The 20,016-nt window shown below is 46.2% G+C and overlaps 2 protein-coding genes across 9 annotated transcripts in view; one reads left to right on the top strand and one right to left on the bottom strand.

Annotated features, from left to right (window-relative positions):
* ZNF592 (zinc finger protein 592) overlaps nucleotides 1-11,438 on the bottom strand; it is a 43,516-nt gene extending 32,078 nt beyond the window's left edge. Inside the window, exons 1-2 of one of the 3 annotated variants that reach the window (XM_074317561.2) lie at nucleotides 11,304-11,438; nucleotides 179-287 (exon numbers count right to left, since the gene is read on the bottom strand). The gene's annotated coding sequence lies outside the window, so the exon portion shown is untranslated. Of the gene's footprint in view, nucleotides 1-178; nucleotides 288-10,803; nucleotides 11,254-11,303 lie in introns of those variants that run through there. The other 2 variants (XM_019743468.3, XM_088789455.1) reach the window with 2 other exon arrangements.
* A 265-nt stretch (nucleotides 11,439-11,703) lies between these two features.
* Nucleotides 11,704-20,016, top strand: part of SEC11A (SEC11 homolog A, signal peptidase complex subunit) — a 44,203-nt gene continuing 35,890 nt past the window's right edge. Inside the window, exons 1-6 of one of the 6 annotated variants that reach the window (XM_088789476.1) lie at nucleotides 11,704-11,844; nucleotides 13,134-13,297; nucleotides 14,438-14,612; nucleotides 17,179-17,295; nucleotides 18,828-18,896; nucleotides 19,194-19,356. In XM_088789476.1, coding sequence (XP_088645602.1) covers nucleotides 19,252-19,356 — 105 coding nt within the window. In that variant the 5' untranslated portion in view covers nucleotides 11,704-11,844; nucleotides 13,134-13,297; nucleotides 14,438-14,612; ... (1 more) ...; nucleotides 18,828-18,896; nucleotides 19,194-19,251. Of the gene's footprint in view, nucleotides 11,845-11,893; nucleotides 12,321-12,448; nucleotides 12,550-12,604; nucleotides 13,298-14,437; nucleotides 14,613-17,178; nucleotides 17,296-18,827; nucleotides 18,897-19,193; nucleotides 19,357-20,016 lie in introns of those variants that run through there. The other 5 variants (XM_088789473.1, XM_088789472.1, XM_088789475.1 and 2 more) reach the window with 5 other exon arrangements.

Below are 20,016 nucleotides of genomic sequence, written 5' to 3'. Positions count from 1 at the left end.
GATTTCCCAACAGTGGGAATGTACTTACTGTCACAACATGGAAAAATGGTTAAAATGGTCCATTTTGTTATGTATATTTTACCACAATTTAAAAAAATAATTACTACCAAGGAACAACAACAACAAAATAACTTGCATCCAAACTCTCAGCTCTTCATGCCAGCTCCGGTCATCATACCTCAGCGAGAGTCTCAAAACAAGGGTGTGGTGAGTGTTGCTGTGGGTGCAGAGCAGTGGAGAAAGGACTGACTTCCACCGAGGCACATGGTCTAGTGTCCAAACACCACCTAAGGAAAGGACAAAAAAGTGTTTAATAGGCCTGAAGATAAATGTTTAAGTTAATAATAATAATAATAAGTGTAAGTCAGACCCTGAAAAAAATCTCCAACAGAAATTCAACGCAGGCCTCAAATGCAGTCAAAGACAAAACTTGTCCCAGCCAGACCTTTCTCGCCGTGTGCCGGTTCCGAGTACAGACTCAACCTCAATTCCAGTTCCGGTTCTACTACTTTGTGTCCCCATATGTAACATGGGTGTTCCAGGGATGAAATGAGTTGATATTTGACAAGCTCTTACAACACTGCCTTAAACATAGCAATCACGTGTTTGTTAAGTATTATGCCACCAACCTCAGTGGCCAGCAAGCTTTACTTCATAATGTCTCAGAACGCACCAGCCGTCTGCTGAATCCCTAAACGTCGGGCTGCCTGGCAGCAGGCACAGGGGACAGGGACAAGGTAAGTGCGGCCCAATGACCTCTCCACACAGCTCGGAGGCCTGCGGGAGCAGAGGAAGCACGGGGGCAGGTAAGCGGGAGAAAGTCACAGGTAGGAAGAGGCAGAGAAGGGACAGCACTGAGCAGGAGAGGAGAACGAGAAGACGAGGGAAAAGCTGGCAGAGCCCATTTTTAAAACGAGGCGGTCCCCACTCTACCTGCGAATCAGAATCACCTCAGGCACTTTGGAAACTGCTAGAACTTGGCCACAAGCCACAAGATTCCAATTTAATTGCCCAGTGAGGGGACACTGGTTAACGATCCATCAGGTGCCCACAAATGACAGAATAAAAAGCTTCATTTCTAATTCTGCTCACTCTCTCTCTAACCCTGCATTCCCTCCCTTCACTTCATTCTTAACTTTGACAGACTAGTGTTCACTTTGGATGCTAAGGAGGGCTACAGACAATATTAATGGAAAAATCTAGAAGGGAATGAAACTCATTATCCCAATTCTACAGAAGGGAAATAGAGACAACATTTTTCCTGAAATTTTTCCTATTTGGACCTTCACATTTCAAAATGTAAACTAACAAGCAGGTATCACGCTATCCAAAGGAGGACGAAAGTCAGAGACCGGGGGACAGGGCAGGGGTGTCTCCGGTTTGATTTCCCGAATTAGTTCTGAGCCTCTCCGATGAGCGGCCTGGTCATTTCTTCCAGGTTAACCTTGGTTTCTATGGCCACTGGATTCTTCTGGGTTATTCAGACCGCCTCTCGTTCCCAGTACACAGTTTGGCTACAGAGAGGGGCTGGCACACCCAAGTTAGGCTTCACTGACCCAGGCCGGCTGCTTCTGCTAGGTCACCCGATTCTGCCAGGTCACATCCACACACTCGGATTTATAGGAGCTTTACAGTTTACAAAACACTATTCCCACTTCATAAGGAACTTGCCAGTGGGTGGCAGCGCTCAGGTTCTCCCTGCCTGCGTCCAAGGACCGAGCAGCCCTTCCACTCAGAACTCTGAACTGGGAGGTCAGATTTCACATTTCCCATTTCCCAACACCCTCACCTTCCCAAGGTTCCACGGTCTGCGGCACACATTTCCCTTCAGTTTGGTACAAAGACAGTCACTATAGCCTTTGCCACGAGTATGACAAAAGAGCAAGAGTAGAAATCAGTGTCCTGGAACATTCTTCTAGATTACAGGTTCTTCCAACACCAGAAAGATTAAGAACTGTCAGAACCAAAGAGACCCTAGGAAACCATTTAATTTAAGTCACTGACTCTACAGCAAGGAAACGGAGGCCCAGAGGGGTGAGGTAATCAACGGAGACAAAGTACATAAACTGAAAAGTGTCATTACTGTGAAAGACCCTGTTATTCCTGGCAAGGGGATGGGCCCGGCCTCAGCCTTCCCCGAGGGGCTGAAGGCTCCTACTCAGTTACCCACTCACATCTCCACCTCAGATACCAGGCAGAGGCTTATGTACCCCTCAGACTGCTGAGTCTAGGCCTGGACACACATCAGAAACATCTGGGGATCAACACCGATGCCTCACCCCACCTCTGACCAATTTTTTCAGAATCTTTAGGGGAGGGGGGCAGGCATGTTAACACACAGGTGACTGAGGTCTGGGGTTGAAACACCACTGTCTTTAGACCAGGGACCACTGGCCTCAAAAATCACCCAAAAAGTTAAAACAACGCAGACTTTCGGGCCCGCCTGGAGACTGACTCAGGAGTGGATTCAGGGCCCTAGGAATCTGAAGCTGCGACAGTTCCCCCGTGTTTAGAGAATGGGGCATTCAGTGTGTCCCAGCACACACACCGGTGTTCCCGTTGACCCTGGAATCCTGGGTGGCCAAGCAGCTGGCCTGGGAAAGGCTCCCAGCTGATGACTCACGCTGGTGCCCACTCTGAGCTGAGAGCTGCTGCACAAGCCTCACGCTGCCAATCACCAGCAGCCAGGGCCATCCTCCCCCAAAGAGGTGGAGCCCACTGCGCTCTGCACAGCGCCCCAGGGCCCCCATCTCACGCAGGGCCCCACCACCACTTAGCAGCCCAGGGGGATCACCCCAGCCTCCTCCTCCCACCTTCCCCTTCTTCACTCCGGTCCCAGTTACACTGACTTGCTTGCTCTTCCTTAAACTCCTCTTGCTTTTCTCTCCACTTCGATGGCTCCTCCCTCAGATATCTGCATGGCTCCCTCTTACCTCCCTCAGATCTCTGCTCAAATGTCTTTTTATCAGTGAGCCTTCTCTGACTTCCCTCCCCACCAAACCTCCCTGTCCTCCATCCCTGCTTTGTTTTTCTCCGTAGTACTTTCCGCCATCTCTCGTATTTTATATTTTACTTGTTTATGGTCTATAAGCCCACACATACTAGAATAGGAGCTCCACAAAGGTAAGATTTTTTGTTTATTTTGTTCCCTGCTCTATCCCCAATGCCTAGAATAGCGCCTGGCACGTAGCAAGCACTCAAATATTTATTCTAGAAATGAATGCATCAGAAACACCAATCTCAAAACGTAATTTATATCAAAAGATCATAAAGAAACCGATTATACCAAAATCACTTCTCCACTGATCTCATCGAGGCAAAAAGCCTTTTTTAAAACAGGCTAGAAGCCTAATGAAACAGAAAGCATTTAGGAATATTTCCAGTCAATTAATCCAATCCAAATGAGTTTGTGAGTCAAAGACAATTTGATCTGAGAAATAGATAATTTTGGAGACAGAAAATGAGGGTGAAAGAAGGTGATCAAACACATGGACTTTCAGATGCCGTCCTGACATGTGCAGGTTCAGGAGAAAGCCTGGGAGCACTGACAGCCCCTCTCGGGTGGACCAGGAAGATCACACAGGCTCTCAGCCTGGGTCACAGTCCATGAGAAGCAGGCCCAGCGGGATCTGACTGCACACTTACCACCAGGCCCATGAACCCGAGGGGCACCCTTCCCTCCCTTTCTCCTACTTATACTCCACCTGCTTCCAAAACTCATTTAAACTCTACCAGGTGGGGAGGCTGGAAACCTTTGCAAGGCAGCCACACAGGAGTTGGGGAGCGTCCCGCCACAACCAGTCCTGCTGATGTCGTCTGTCCCACTCCATGGCTCCATCCCTTTCCTCGTTCCCTCTTTCCTCGCCCCCTCCAGTCTCTCCCCTCGGTCATCCGAAAACCAGTCTTCCCCAAATGCCACTTTCATCAGGTCATACACTCCTATCACAGACCTAAAAGTTTCCTACAGCCTCCCACGTCGGCTCCAAAGGGCTTTTGAGAACCTCTGTAAGCTGGGCCTACACTGCTCCCCGCTACCTATACATTTCAGCAGTCTATCATCGGGTATAGAATTACGAGGGGTTTGTTTTCTTCTTGAATGTTCCCAAAATTTCTAAACTGAGCATATATTATTTTTTCACTGAAGGAGAAAACAATCATCCCAACCCTTTAGGACTTGGCCCAAATCCCCCCCCCCCCCCCCAGTGCTTGGCCATGCTGTCCCCTGTGCCCCTGCCAGGAGCCCCACGGTGGCCCAGAGGCAGCAGCAAGGAGGGCTAGCAGCCCAAGCCTGACGTGCATGCGAGTTTCCCTCCCTGCCTCCCTCCGATCTCCTGCCCTGCAGGAAGTGTCCCTTCGGACACTCTCACCCCCAAGTGCCTGCCCGGGTCCCAGTCTTTCTCTCAGTTGACTTAATTAATTCCTGGTAATTAAAGCTACTGTTTGCTGATGAACTGCTAAGAGTCTGACCCCTCCCAGGGGTGTAAATATTTTAAAAGTGGACTCCAAATGGAAATGCAAAAGGCTTGACTCAGAGGAATGGAGCTGTAATGGTGGCATGACAGGCACTGGGGCTCATACTTTGTGGGCAGGTGGCTACCTTCCCCTGAAGGGTTCAGGTGCTTAGAGAAGCAGTGCCCAGGTGAGACAGTGAAGCAATGGAAGATGAGATTACATCCTTGCCACCACCTCTCTCCTCCCAAATGGCCATTCAATCCATTTTGGGTACCAGAGAATGTTCCCCAGAGGTAACCACAGCCATCTCAGGGGGTGACCTGTGTGAAAGTAACCACCACCCTCAGCAAGAAAGAAAGGCTGCCTTAAGACACTTCTGGTCTGGAAGCAAAGCGTTCTCTAATTGCTGTCAGTGGGGGAACCCTTGAGGGCAAAGTTCAGCTCACTCGATTCTTTTATGCTTGTGAAGCAGCCAGCCCTGGGGAGGGCCCAGGGTGGATCTTTCCTAAGCAACTGGATTATGTGGATTATTGATCAGTGAGGGCTCCACAGGATCTCAAATATAAGTAAACATTCCAAGGTAGTATTAACCGCACACCTAGTATTTGTAAAGGTCTGAGGACGGGTAGCCTTACTGAGGTAGCAGGCAGTAAGGCACTTCTCACAACCTCGGCCAGTTCAGGTCAGGTCCGCAGAGTCTGTCTAACAAGGCAACGCAGCCCTGGCCCACATAGACCAGAGCCTCGCTGCGCCAAGCCCCGGAAGAATCTGAACAGCTGCTTGCTGCCCACCCCTGGGCTCTCTTCTCCTCTGAAAATGCCAAAGCCCGGCCTCAGTCAGAGGTGCCTGCAGGCCCTGGAATAGCCCTCAGAGGCTTGCAGTTACAGTGGACACCTATCTTCCAGCCCCCTCCCTCTGGTCTCACTCTGCCTTTCGGCTGCTAAAGGATCAACTTGAACTTGAGGAACTGAATTGGTAGAATGTACAATGCTGTCAAGGGCAGCAGACCTGGGGAGAAAAGCGGGCCAGGCCCACTCCCTCCACTGGCCCGCAGAGTGTGGTAATGGGCTCCTATGCCGAAACACAAGGTAGGCATGAGGAAGGCAGCCCCCTTCACCCCTAGGACAGGCTGAGCGCCCAGAGCGGGGAAATCCCAGGAATGCACAGGAGGCTCACACACAGGAACCCCTCCCTCTGGAGTACCACGATCCCCAAGTTGTAATGCCAAGGTTTCTAGCATCCTCATATCCACCCACAGGAGGCTAAGCGCTGTGGTCCACGGGAGACGGCCCTGGGCCACGCCTGAAAGGAGGGATTTCTTTAAGCACTTTTGTAAAAGCACTCTTACAGAAAACATCCAGCAAATAAAGCTAGAATCCAAGTCAGACTACTCACCAGCTCCTCCCACCCAGAAGGGTGCAGCCCTGCTCTCTGGACTCGGAGCCGACCGCAGTCAGAAGGCCTAGCCTCATTCACCTGTCGGAAGAGCGGTGCCTACCGCACATCTAACCAGGCATCTTCTCTGAGCTGTGCCCAAGGACGGGTGACCACCTCGGGCAGCACACACCTTCTACAGGGACAAAGCTCTCGGCAGTTTGACTTTCTGTTTTAGGGAATTCAACGCTTGCCTCCAAAATGAAAATAGGTATACTGGTTATATTCATTTTTGTTTGTTTTTGCAAAGATGTTTTCTATAAGCTTGTAGAAAATGCAGATGGTAGGAAAAAATACAAAGAAAAAAGTAAAAACCACCACAATCCCACCACTGGGACTCCTCAAAAACTTTTCAGATGGCTCCAGTAACTCTGAAGCTCTCACAAGCAGAAATGATAAAGTCATACTGCCCCCCTGCCCCCCACACACACTGTTTAGAGGCCAGGAGTTCATCTGTTCCGCAGACATGCTCTTTTTTTTTCTACTCAACATCGTGTGTGTGGCATCTTCCCACAGTCAATCACAGACACAGACTCCATCATCCTTTTCAACTCCTGGAGTGTGTTAATGAGAAAAGAGGGCCACCATTACCTCTTGATACAACACCCTCAGAATCTGAAATGGAGAAGGTACAGGATTTACCGAAAGTCACACAGTGAACGAGGACAGCCAGTAGCGCTAACAGGTTTGAGAAATGACTCCGTGGTGACACCAAACTTGAAAGGTGTTCATTAACTTTTCTTTGAGTCATAAAAAGAATCGGCTATGTCATTTCAACACATATACACACTTCCCGCTGTCAAAGAAAAGCAAATGTTTGGATGGAGTAACACCCTGATCCCCTGGAAACACTTCTCAAAAGTAATTAGCTAATGGATATCACAGCCTACCCTCCCAGAGCATGAAGGGGAGGGCACTGGCCAAGGTGCCCACAAACGGGAATGCACAGATGTGGGGGGCATGCAACTGCTCCAGCTCACAGACGTCAGCACTCAGAACTCTCCCCTCTTCAGCATGTTCCCATTTTTGTAGGAAAAGTTAAAACAAACTTACATATAGAGATAGAGCTGGAGATAAAGGTCTAATACAAACATTGACTATTAAAATGGTGACAGCAGCTCCAGGTTGTAGGATTTACCAGTTAGTCTTATTTCCTTTGTATACTTATCTGTACTTCCTAAATGTCCTACCATGTTCATTCGTGGGTAGTTGATTTTATTGTTTTAAAAGAAAATCAATCCACAATCTAGGTTGGTCTATTTGGATTTAATTTTTTACTGTAAACAGAAAAAATACAGATTCAGAACTCTAGAGGGTCCACCACTTTCCAGTGTTGCAGAAGCAGAAAAAGTGGAAGAGGCAGCTCAAACCTCACGAAGATTGCAATCCAATAGGAAAGCTTGCCATGCGTTACCGGACTGTGAGTAGAGGACAGGAATTACTACTTTCCTGTCTGTCTCCAATGTGTAGGGAAGATTTTTGAATCAGTCTCTCCTTCAAATACAACCCTAAGTCCCCCAACCTCTCCAGAAGTTCACAGACCTCTGATCCCAGAGCAACTTCCAATGCATCTGTCCACAACCACTCCGAGCCACAAAATTACCCACCACTTAGAATCTGCAAATCTCCTCCAGGAACCCAATTTGAGGGAATCCCCTTTTCCAATAGTATATTTCCAAAAAAAAGTTATTCCTCTTCTTCCTTAAGTTTCACAAATACAAACACAAGATCCCACCCAACCGATACAGAATCATTTGTTCCATCAATCAATAACCACTGTTGACTACACTGTACAGCCTTTGAGGACAGATTATGTTAAAAGAAAGGGTTAGTTTTCATGGAGTCTGAGAAAAACAAACAGGAATTGAGGAGCAGGAGTTTGTTAGTATTACCCAGCCCCAGCCAGAAGTGGGTGGGTGTGGGGAGGCAATGGCCAGCGGACAGAAACATCTGTCATTCTGCAGTTTCATTTCTCATGGCCAGTTAATACCCTGAGTTTATGCATCAGTCTCTTCCAAGTTTGATTAGTAAGTCAGTCTCCCAGGACCCAATCAGCTGAGTGCCCTAAAAACTGAATTTTGGGTCTACGAAACTGAGAACCAGATCCTGAAGCATAGTGAGCCCCCCAAAATAAAGCCACCTCCAGGATGACATCTGTTTCTACCCTCTCTCTAAGTACAACACCTACCACTGTGTCTACATGATGTATCGAATGCCCCCTAATACTAGTGCCCCATGCTTTACAGAATAAATTCCAAACTTCTTGATTTGCCTTTCACAGCTCCAACTTAGCTTTCCAGCCTCACTCCGGAACAAACCAAGCCTCTCATGACTCCATGTTTTCATACGTGATTCTTTCTACCTAGAAAGTTTTGCCCAATCTTGCCTGTAAAATCCCCATTCTTCCTCCAAAGCCCAGTTCAAAAGTCACCTCCTCCTTGAGGCCTTCCCTGCTTCCCCAGGCATTTAGTTCTTACTGTTCCCAACAGGTCTCTAACTAAGAGTGCATTAGAGAACTTCTTAAGTACATTGTAGCTCTCATCCTTTTAAATATCTGATCTCCCCTGAATACTGTGAGCTTTTTCAGGGAAGGAAGTCACTTTGTATCGGTAAGTTGTAGCACAGCCTCAAGTGCGAAATGGGAGATCAACCTTGAATGATTGATCACATGGCACAGGGCATTAAGTTATTTAGAGGAAAAGGGGGGGAACAAGTATCTCACAAAATTTAAGAATTAAATTATATATTTAACCTCATCCAAAATGACCACAATATGCTGAGAGGCAGCATGGGTGTTTAAAAAATTTAAATAATAATAGCAACTAACATTTGAACTAAGTGTTACAATGTTTACATGGCTTAATTAATTTGATCCTCACAACAACCTTATCATAGGTCCTTTTTAACTGCACGTAATCTGGGAAAAACTTGAGGCTTTTCTAAACAGGAAATTGAGGCACAAAAGAGGTTAAATAACTCAAGATGATTCGTTAGCAAGTGGTAAAAGCAAGATGCAAACTCCAGTAGTTTAGCACAAGAGCCACTGGGCTCTGGAATCAGGCAGACTGGGGTTTGAATGCAGATTGTGTTACAAAGGTGGCTTTAGATAAGTAGTCTGTCCCCTCTGGGCTTGTTTTCTGTCCCCTCTGGGCTTGTATCTGTCAAGGGGCAGGACAACCCCTTTCTCTTAGGGTGCAGAGAAAACTAAATATGATAATATATGCAAAAGTTTCTAAATGGATTGCCCTACCTAGCATGCAGTGCCATAAATGCTAATTCATTTTCCCTTCCTTTCCTAAAAGCTGGGCAAAATAGACTCATTGAGGAAAAGGATCTCCCCCAGGCTGCTTGAGGCTTTTCCAAGCCGATCAAGTAGTTAGGCCACTGAACACCGAAAGCCTTGCCTTACTTACCTGCTTATCTAGTTCCCACACAAAGGCCAGAGACCTTTTAAAATGTAAATGTCATTGTGTCACATACTTAAAAACCTTCAAAGGTTCCTAATAACACTGGGGATACAATCCAAACTAAGGAGTGAAGGCATTCTGTCCCCAAGGCCCCCTGTGATCTGACCCACCTCTCCACAAACTTATCTCCCCTCTCTCTTTCCCCCTCCAGCCACACAAGCTTCTTTCACTTCCTCTGACTTGCCGTGCTCTGTGCTGCTCCACACATGGTTAACTCTTAACCTTCCTTCAGGTCTCAGCCTAAACGTCACTTCCTTCCCTGAGCCCCCAACCCAAATCAAGGCCCTTCACTCTTTCTCATCATCTCTTCATCTTTCTTTCCTTGCACTCTTCCCAATTTAAAATGATGACTTAAACCCTTCCTTAAAAGTGTTATTCAAAAGATACCTTCTTAGGCCTTCTCAGGCCACTCGAATATAAATTCAACCCCACCAAATATCTCATATCCTCCTTCCCTATTTTCCTTTTCTCTTCAGCATTTAGCACTTTTTAACAGACTATATTTTTTATTGCACGTTTTACTTTGTTGTCTATCTTTCTCCCTACGAAAATGAAAGTTCCACAAGGGCAGTTATTTTTGCTTGCTTCTAAAACAATGCCTGGCACATATTTATTGATAAATATTTGTTATTGAATGACATTTCAAGATTATTTGTTTATTATTGGGCCTTCCCACTAGGCTATGAGCTCAAGCTAAAACATATCTTTCTGGTTTTACCACTGTATTCCCAACACATAGGCCAGTGCCTGGCACATAATAAGTGCTCAGTAAAAACTTAACTGAATGAATCAAAACCCTGATCAGCAGGAAATGGTCAGAATACATGTGCAAGCAATATACTTCCTCCTCTCTTTCACTGTGCAATGTACCTGTGAGTTTGGGGAAGCAGATCCCTGCAATCCCACCAAGCACCCACCAGGCCAGGCATCTGTCTGTGCATATCCTGTATGCTCAGCCATACTGTACATGCCAACAGATGCACCATACAGGCCCTACATGAACGCGGAGCTTGAAGGCAAGTGGGCTAACCCTATCTTGCCCCAAGTCCCATTCTCCTACTGCCAGTCCTATTCTAGGCAAGTCCTGGGGGCCAGACATGCTTCCCTGGATGGGTTTGTGGGTTTATTCCAATTCAGGACTTTTAATGCCACCTCTGGCCTACTGAAAAAAAAAAGAAAGAAAGTAAAAAAAAAAAATCCCTGAGCAGCTCCAATAAGCCTGGGGTTCTCAAAAGCAGACATACCTAAGGACCTACGGACCCCTCCCCCTCACACCCGCTGATCCAAGGCCAGGAGGCCATCTGTCCAGCAGACGCTCCTCTCCTCCCTCGGGTCACATTGAGCCTTCCCCCCCAGGTTGGCAGGAAGAGCCCCTGCAGAGAGACAATTTCCACCCTGACCAACAGGCCTGGTCACCCCCTGAGGACCCCCAACTCTGGGGCAGGAATACCTGTCTGCCCAGGGTCAGAACTTGGGCGGAGGTAGGGGTAGGGGACTGAGGGGCGCCCAAAAGGGTCGATCCGCGAAGTGTCTGCCTCATGACGGCGCCAGCTCTTCGGGCGGTGGGGACGGTCGGGCTGACAGGGCGTCCCAGCGGGGGAAACTGGCCCCGTTATCGGTGCCCCGGCGGGGGGCCGCGGGCTGTCGCCGAGGCGGCCTGTCCCGCGCGGGGAGGACAGCGGCGTGCGCGGCCTCCCCGTGGGTCGCGGTGGCGGAAGGGGCCGGCGGCACCCGCGGGGGCGGGGTGGGTGGCGGCCGGGGCCCGCCAGGCGGCGGTCAGGGAAGCGGCTCCGCCTGGGGCGGCGGGCAGGGTCCGCCTGGCTGCAGGGCCGGGCCGCGGCGCTAGTGTGGGCTCGCCCCGGCCCCGCTCAGCCCCCGTCCGCGCTCCGGCGGCCTGGGCCGCGGCCCCGGCCCGGGCCCCGCCTGGCCCGACCCGCGGGGGGCGCTTACCTGGCGGCGGCAGCGGCGGCAGGCCCCGGGCTCGGCCGCGCGCGTCCCCGGCGCCGGCTGCGGGAGCCACAACATGGCGACGGCGGTGGCGGGCGGGGCTGCGGCTCCGGGGGCGGAGCGGGGGCGGGAGCCGGCCTGGCGGCGGGACCCGGCTGGGGCCGCGGGCGGGGGAGCGGGCGGAAGGCGACTCGGACCTGGGCACCGGCCCAGGGCGGTGTGGCTGAGGGGCTGCCCCGGCCGGGCCCCGGCCTCCGTGTCCCGCCCGCGACGGGCTGCGCCGCGCGGGCCCCACGGCGGCGGCGGCGAGAGGGGCTGGACCCGGGACCCCGGCCCAGGGCCCCCGCCCCGCCAGCCCCGCGAGCACCCCGCACGGCTGGACCCGGCGGCTGCTCCCTGAGACCTGGGCCTGTCGTCCTGTGACGCGCCTCCCGGACGACGGCCTTTGGTGGGGCCGAGGTCGCCCACTAGGGGGACTGGATCTGCCTGCGCGAAGTCTCGCCCCAGCGCGCGCCCCTGGAGCCGGGACGGCGGCCTCTTGCTGGCACGTAGTGGGGCCTCACTAGGGGCGGTTGTGACAGGAAGCAGAGTGGCGTGCGCCTGGCACTTAGTGGGAGCGCTTCGAGTGTTTGGTCAGTGCCAGACGGACACAGGGCTTGCACGCAGGCTCGGAGGTGCGGGGCGCTCGGACGTGCTGCCTCAGGGGTAACCGTGGGACGAGCCGCGAACCGAGGTGCAGGGCTGGCGACGGGTGCCTCTCAGAGGTGGACAGGGACATCTCTGAATTCCTGGGGAAGCTATGACTGTGCAAGGTGAGAGGCGGGCCGAAGGCCAGGACAGTGACCCGCAGGGAGTCCTAAGCACCCAGCGTACCTGGAAACGGGCGGCACTGAGGTGGCAGCCAGGTCAGGGTGTAGGAGCACCGAGATGAAGCCCTGGTGTCTCGCGTTGAGCTCCCACTGCTAACCGGGAAAGAGATGCCTCTCCGCAGGAGGGGTGGAACTAAGTTTCTGCCACCTGGTAAGGAGCGTGTGTTGGTGAAGCACTGAAGGCAGGAACGGTGGCGAGTCTGTCCAGAAGTTTGGTAGTAGGGGCGGGGGGGAGGGGGCTAGTGAGAGTAAAGGGCAGGGGTGTTTTGTTTTGTTTCGTTTCAGTTTGAGGAGGAGCTCTCAAATTCAGGAGCTGAGAGAAGAGAATAAGAGATAAGAGAAGGGATAATTAAGGTCTCAGAAAAGGAAATGGCGATGGGGTGAGAAAAGGCACACCTCTTCCTATCAGACTTAATGCATAATGATAGAAATATTTTGAGGTGGGGAGGCCTGCATACTGAGCCCTGCATGTTTTCATGAATCAGCTGCCTGGATGACCCCAAAGTCATTATAGGCCTGCTGGAGTGACTGTCCTTTAAAAAAAATTGCAATTGGCTCAAACCCCTATTCCACTTAAAGTGGGAAACCAGCATACCTGAAATATCTCCAAAGATTTGTGGGGGAACTTACATTTCTCTAATTATCACTGGCTCCAATTTCCCATTTCCAAAAAGAACTCTATTGTGCTCTATTAGGAAATTTGTCTCTATACTCTGGATACCACCCCCAAATACAGAGCAGTATGTGAAAACAAGCAAAATGCCCAGTGTTATATGATTATTAAATAAATTATAGTTTATTTGTAGCCATTAAAAGTCATGTTGAAGAAAAAGATTAAGATGATATAATACCAGCTTATAATATATAAATATATATATCATGCATAGATAAAAAAATGTTTTTTTTTTCTTCTGTGACTTCTGTATTTCCTTATTTTTACAGTATGTTAATGCTTCTCTTAAAGTCAGGAAAAATGGCAAGCAGAGATGGGCTAGTTGAGGAGGCTGACCTAGGCAGAAGGAGCAATGCAATCAAGGCTGCAGAATGAGAAATGCATGGAGTATTCTGGGAACACCCAGAAATCAGTTTGGTTAGAGCACAGGATTCCTGTGGAAGAAGAGTGAGCAGGTGAGTCAGTCTGGAAAGGTAAGCTAGGGCTACGGGCCTCAATGCCAATCTGAGCCCTTTGTAATTCGCAGGCTGGGAAGAACCCCTGGAACTTGAACTGTGTAGATAAATTTTAAAGTAAATTTTCCTGTCCCCTCTTACTTAATGAGATTCTAGATCTCAGCCCTTCTATCACAGTGATATTTGGACATTTGATTGACTGAGAGCAATGCAGTAGGCACAACAGTTTTTGCATTCCAAACATTCAGAGCAAATTAGCAAAGAGCGAACATGAAAGGAAGAGAAATGTGCACCATAAACTAGTACTTTGCAAACTTTTCTTAACAACTTCCTATGAGTTTGGCTTTTTAAAGATCCCATATACAAGTGAGATCACACAGAATTTGTTTGTCTCTGTCTTACTTATTTCACTTATAGTATAATGCCCTCAAGGTCCATCCTGATTTTGAAAATGGCAGGCTCTCCTTCTTTTTTTTATGGCTGAATAATAGTCTCTGCAAGCTTTTTTGACTGTGGCCCTCCATAAAAAATACATTCCACATCTCAACCCGGAATGTACACACGTTTGAGCACAAATACTTGTACACACACTTCTGAGACAAAAGTTTCCTGAAATACTACCCTTATTTTATGCTCTGCATGCTGGTATTTTCTTTTCTTTTTTCTTTTTCCACTTCAAGTTCATCTTTATTTTAAGGAGGATTTTATTTTTGGTGTTTTTCACAGATTTATTGAGGTATAGTTGACATACAATAAACCACATATACTTAAAATGTACATTTTTGTTTTGACATGTATATACCCATTGCATGCAAATATTTTCAACTTGGTTATTTTTATTTCATTTTAAATACTGGTCAGGACCTACTACATTGATTTTACAACCCACTATAGGGTTACAAAATGCCTTAAAGCACACTGAAAAGAGGCTAGGCTATGTTTGCAGTCCTCACTTAAATAGCCATACAGGCTGTGACCGTAAGCGTGCCATGTTTACCTGTCCCAGAAATCAACAGGACTCGCAGGGGGGGAGGGGATAGAAGGATTGGCAGGAGCCATGTTTGAGTTCTTCTTCCCTTCAGTAAATACTTCTTGATGTCAATATTTCTCAAGAGCCATAATGTTTTCTTCTTTGTCTAGCTTGAGATACAGATTGGACTTGATACAAGGCTAGACTACCACCTGCAAACCAGAGACAACTTTTCGTTTGAATGAACAGAATCACAGACTGAAATAAAGGGGAAAATAATGTGTCTTGACTGTGACAGTACATAGAGGCCATCTTATCCACAACTGTTGGAGAATTATAGGGACAGTGAGTACCATCCCTTTCTTACAATTTTGGAACCAATGAAAAGATGAAAATATCAACTATATTACCAATAAAGCTAAAATGAAGACCAATAGACTTTTTAATATTCCCTGATTTAAAATTAGCTTCCCCCAAACTTCAACCTCCCCCATGCAGAAGTCTAGCAACTTTAACTGAGTGAGAGAAGATTGTACTCTCTCTGAGGGCAGGCAGATCCAAATTCACTAGTTAGGTAAGTCACTCCTTCTGGAAGAATCAGGACACATTCTCCTCTACCTGTGCTCCAATGAAAACAAAAGGATTAGGGAATAAGGATTTATCTCTGCCCGAACAAATTGGGTCTGGCCCAATAGTAATCAGTTCATTGAAAAAGTATATTAAAGGAGTGAATTATAAAAAAAATGACATGTACACACCTTAACATTTCATTTTCAGTTAAAAACTATTAGGAACTCCCACTTACCAATTTTTCTATGTGAGGCCAAACCTTATCTTTGAGCAAAAGTGCTGATTGGAGACCCTGAGCTGTCTTTCTTACCCAAATCATATCCATGATGTGTTTTCTATGCTTTCCAATAGGTTTCTTTAAAATTGACTGATGACTTAAAACTTCTTGCAAAGTAGTATAAGCAGAGGCTTCTTATTTCTAATTAAACATTATTGGGGTGACAATGATCAGTAAAATTACATAGGTTTCAAGTGTACAATTCTGTAATATCATCTATATATCACATTGTGTGTTTGCCACCCAGAATCAGTTCTCCTTCCATCACCATATATTTTAGAGGCTTCTTAAAACAAACAAACAAACAAAATATCTTCGTAATCATCTCACCCACATTGGCTCAACAGTAATTTTCAATTAGTCTTTCGCTAATATTTCCAAAGCATTCAACCGGCATTTCATAGAAACAACTCTTTCTTTTCATGCTTATGTTTCATCCGTTTATGTCAATTTTCATTAAATTCATTACACTCTGGCACACAGGTGTCATAAGCTGGTTTAGGACCAAACACAACAGACCAGGAGAAGGAGAGAAGTAGAGGCAAGTGAGAAATGCAGACAAGAAAAGGTCCACGACAGGAAGGTTAGACACTATTCCACATCACAAGCAAACAAGAGCCCTGGAGGATTTAAAGCAGGGTGCTGACATGATTCGTTTCAGGAAGATTCTCACAGCAGAGTGTAGAGGACTGGTTGGAGGATGCTGGAGGCAGGAAGATGAGTTAGGCATCTAACTCAGCTGGTAGAAAGAAGCATGTAGGTATTCCAGAGATGAACTACTACTCCAAAGCATTCAGCAGGCCATGGGTGGTAGTTAGTGTGCTTATTTGGAGGGCATGGAAAGTGTTGATTCCAGAGAGTCCATTAATAGGAGAACCGTTAATGTCCATAGACTAGTATGACCAACCCTGTGTGTGCATATTTTAACATTTTTCTTCCATCATTTATCCATTTTATAAACGTTATTGATATTCAGGACAGTGTCAGACACGACGTTAGGCCCTGAAGATACATAGCTCATTGAAGAGGAAGAAACTGATATGTAAACTGAATGGAGAAAGAGGAATATCGTGCAAATCCCTTTACCTTGTCTCTACCCCATCCCCTCAAAATCACTGTTCCTCCATTCCCGTTGAGCTCAAAATGGCTTTAAATGGCTCAGGGTCGGTATGGGTATCACAGAAGTGCTATGTATATTATATATATAATATATATAATATATATGTTATATATTATACATACTATATAATATAATGTATATCATATATTATATTACATATATCACTTCTGTGATGCCCACATGTATGTGTATTATATATAATATATGATATACATTTATCATATTATATATATATATCATTATGTACTTTCCAGTGCCGATGAGATGATGCAATTGGTACATTCAGAGAAAGCTGTGGCGATGTGAATTGGTATAATCCTTTTCAAAAGCAATTTGAGAGTATTTCTGAAGAGCCTTAATGTGACTCATCAATACCCCTCCTGGAAACTTTCCCTTGAGTAATAATCCTCCCAAAAGAGAATGGCCCCATGCACAACAATATTTGCTGTAGCCTTGTTTGTGATAGTGAAAGTCTAAACCATGAAAGGTTAAGTAACTTACGGTACATAACGTTGTGCAACTTACCATTGAGTATTGAGAAAAGGGTAACTTGGAAAACATTTAATTATATATTAAATGAAAAAAGATACCATTTGCTCAACTTTACGAAGACTCACTGAATCGTACACTTTAAAAGAGTGAATTTTGTGACTCCCATCTCAATTTTTTTTTAAAAAGATACAATTTTCATTTGTGCTTTTGTATCAGCCAAGATCAGCATCAAAATGTGTCACTGAAGAGAGTTAATGAATGGACCGTGTACAAAGTTGTGGGCAGAGGTGAGGGATGCCAAAAAGACGAGCATCTGCTGAAAAGCCATTGTTGACCATAGAGGGGCACAGAGTTGGAACCAGAGCTCAATGAGAGCAATAGCTGAAGGAGAGTAAGGGCCAATGGGAACTTAGAAGAATACAACTCTACCTCTCTCTCTCTCTCACCCTCAGATCTCATACCTCCCCCTGGCTGAACCCAAGAGGAAGACCAAGGGCAAATGAGCACAGATGTCCTTCAAGGTCAGCCCTTGAGAAGGGTGAAGAAACAAAGGCAGAATTATCTAGCAGGTATGCTCTTATAACAATGTGAGAAGTGTCTAAGCATGTGACCGAGGACCTTAAGGGAATCTGGAAAACCAGTGTTTCTGGAGATACCAAGGGGAGGTAGCTAGAGAGCACGTAGGATAAGTAGACGGGCAAGAAAGATTGCTAACTCAGGCTGAGAAATAGATGAGGGCCAGAGAGGGAACATTTTATCTGATCAAATACTAAACTAGAGTCTGAGCTCAGGAAGAGGTTATAGGAGATACGTATGAGCTCAATTAGACCAGAGCATTAGAAATTGTTCCCCTTTTGGTAATTACCCTATATTTCTCCTTCCTAGCTAAACCTCATGCCTTGAACAAATAATTGTTTGGTACCTGTCATGTGCCCTAGAGATTGAGGGAACAAAAGTAATATCCTTTCTCTAGTGGAGTTTCCATGCTGACGAGGGAGACAGATAGTAGAAGAGCAAATGTGTCAAGGGTGATAAATGCTAATAAAGAAAAGCGCAGGAGAACAGGGAAATAAAATTATGCCCATTCTACTTTAAAACCTTTTGGTTTAGACCACACATGCCCACACACACCAGAACTCCTGCATAAGTTAGGCCTTTACTATTTCTCACCTGCAGTAAGATCATGACATCCTAACTCATCTTCCTGCCTCCAGCCCCCTCCAACCTGTCTTCTACTCTGCTGTGAGAAACTCCCTGAAATGAATCATGTCAGCACCCTGCTTTAAATCCTCCAGGGCTCTTGTTTGCTTGTGATGTGCAATAGCGTCTAACCTTCCTGTCATGGACCTTTTCTTGCCTGCATCCCTCACTTGTCCCTACTTCTCTCGTTCTCCTTTCCTCCCAGCACTAATTGTCTATTGATTGTGCCACACTGTCTCCTTCCTGTACCTCTGCCCGCACTGCTCTTTCCACCTGGAAAGTGCTTCCACACCCTCTGCCTCCTCCCCAGTTTGGCAATCCTCTCCTTGTTCTTCTCAGCCCCATTAACTGTCACCTCTTTGTCACCCTCCCCTGACCTTCCCAGGACTGAGGAAGTATCTTCCAGCTCCCTCCTTTGTGTTATCAGTATATCTTCCGGGTGCCCCTGAATGTATTTATCATACCATATAATCTTATCTCTTAGACCTCAGGTGTACAGGATTGGATTAACCATAATCCATAGGTCAGGACCCTATGTTCATTGGTTCATGTGTGTGACTCTGTTGTTACTTATAATTCACTGTAAAAACTAGAATTGACAACTTACATATATGCCCCCCACCCAGTGCTTAATCTTGTATGTGATTATTTTCTTGGTCTTAAAAATATTTTATTTTAAAAAATAAATATTTTATTAAAAATAAAAAATTAATTTAAAAAATTGCCCTAACTTTATAATAATTTTAAACTTAAAATATCTTGCTTTTTTTTTTTCAAAAAGTTGAGGTTGAATGTGTTTATATGTATTTGTTAGCTATACATATTTCTTCTTTTGTGAAATATTTTTTCATAGCGTTTTGCCAATTTTTCTATTAATTGTTTATCCTTTTCCCATTTTCAGGATTTCTTTATTTGTTCTTTGAATAATCTTTTGCAGTTTTTTGCTTGGAATTCAAATATTCAGAAAAAGGTGGGGTTTTTTTTAATTTTCAAAAATTTATGTATATGTATTTACACACATACAAAATATATGTGTGTGTGTATAGACATGTATACACATTTCCAACACATTGTTAATTTCAGTTGTTGTTTTTATTCAAAGAGTATCATTCCCCACATACTATCCTAGTACTTCTTTTCCACTTTGCGTGTTGTATTGCTAAGATTTATCTCAGGTTTGTTGCATGTATGTAGTTGAGTATATTTATTGTGGCTGCGGTAACTTTTCCAATGTGTGAATATGCTAATATTACTTTATCTCTTGTAGCAAATGCTCTTGGTACACTGTGTTATCCCCTTTGGCCCACCTCTGATTTTAGCCAAATATGTGGTGTCCAGTTTCCTGGGAGCAGTCAGTTACTGACAATTCCACTACAAGTAGTAGTCCTTGGGCCTCTGCAAATTTCTGCTTCAGGACCTTCTCAAAAGCCGTAAGTGCCTTCTCAGCCCCCTCCCAGGCACAGCCTGACTGACAGTAAGGAGAGTTAACTTTGGGGAATACGAACCCAGGAGTAAATGCCCCAGGCTTCCATCCTTCAGATGGACAATTCTGGGAGAAGCATTTTGTACCCTTCTCACAGGTCCCCAGGGACTCACGCCCCTACGTAGACTTGTCCTCCTCCCCTGCCTCACTGCTGTCTGAGATCACTTCCCAAATAAATAACCAGCACCCAAGTCTTTGTCCCAATCTCTGCTTTAGGGGAACCCCATGCAATACCACCAATTTCCTAGGAATGAACATTTGGGTTGTTGCAGGTTTTTGCCATAGCAAAACTGCTTCTAAAAATGTGCGTGTAAAACCCACGGCTGCACAAGTGCAAGAATTTCTCCTGCGTGTTTACATAGGAGTAGAATTGCTGGGTCAGAGGCTAAGGCTAAAGTTTATCTTGTGAACTTTGAACTTTACAAGATAATTCCAAAGTGTTTACCGAAGTGGTTTTTACCAATTTACAGTTCTGACAACATTGTATATGAGATATCATTGATCCACATCCTCGCCAACAGTTGGTATGGTCAGATTTTTTGATTGTAACAACTCAAATAGATATCAAGTGGAATCTCACTGCGGTCTCTGTACTTCTTGATGATTA

This window comes from Rhinolophus sinicus, chromosome 13, assembly GCF_057876585.1.
Source record: "Rhinolophus sinicus isolate RSI-liver-muscle chromosome 13, RSI-T2T, whole genome shotgun sequence".
In the NCBI taxonomy this organism is placed as follows: domain Eukaryota; kingdom Metazoa; phylum Chordata; class Mammalia; order Chiroptera; family Rhinolophidae; genus Rhinolophus; species Rhinolophus sinicus.
This window is presented reverse-complemented; position numbering and strand designations above follow the sequence as displayed.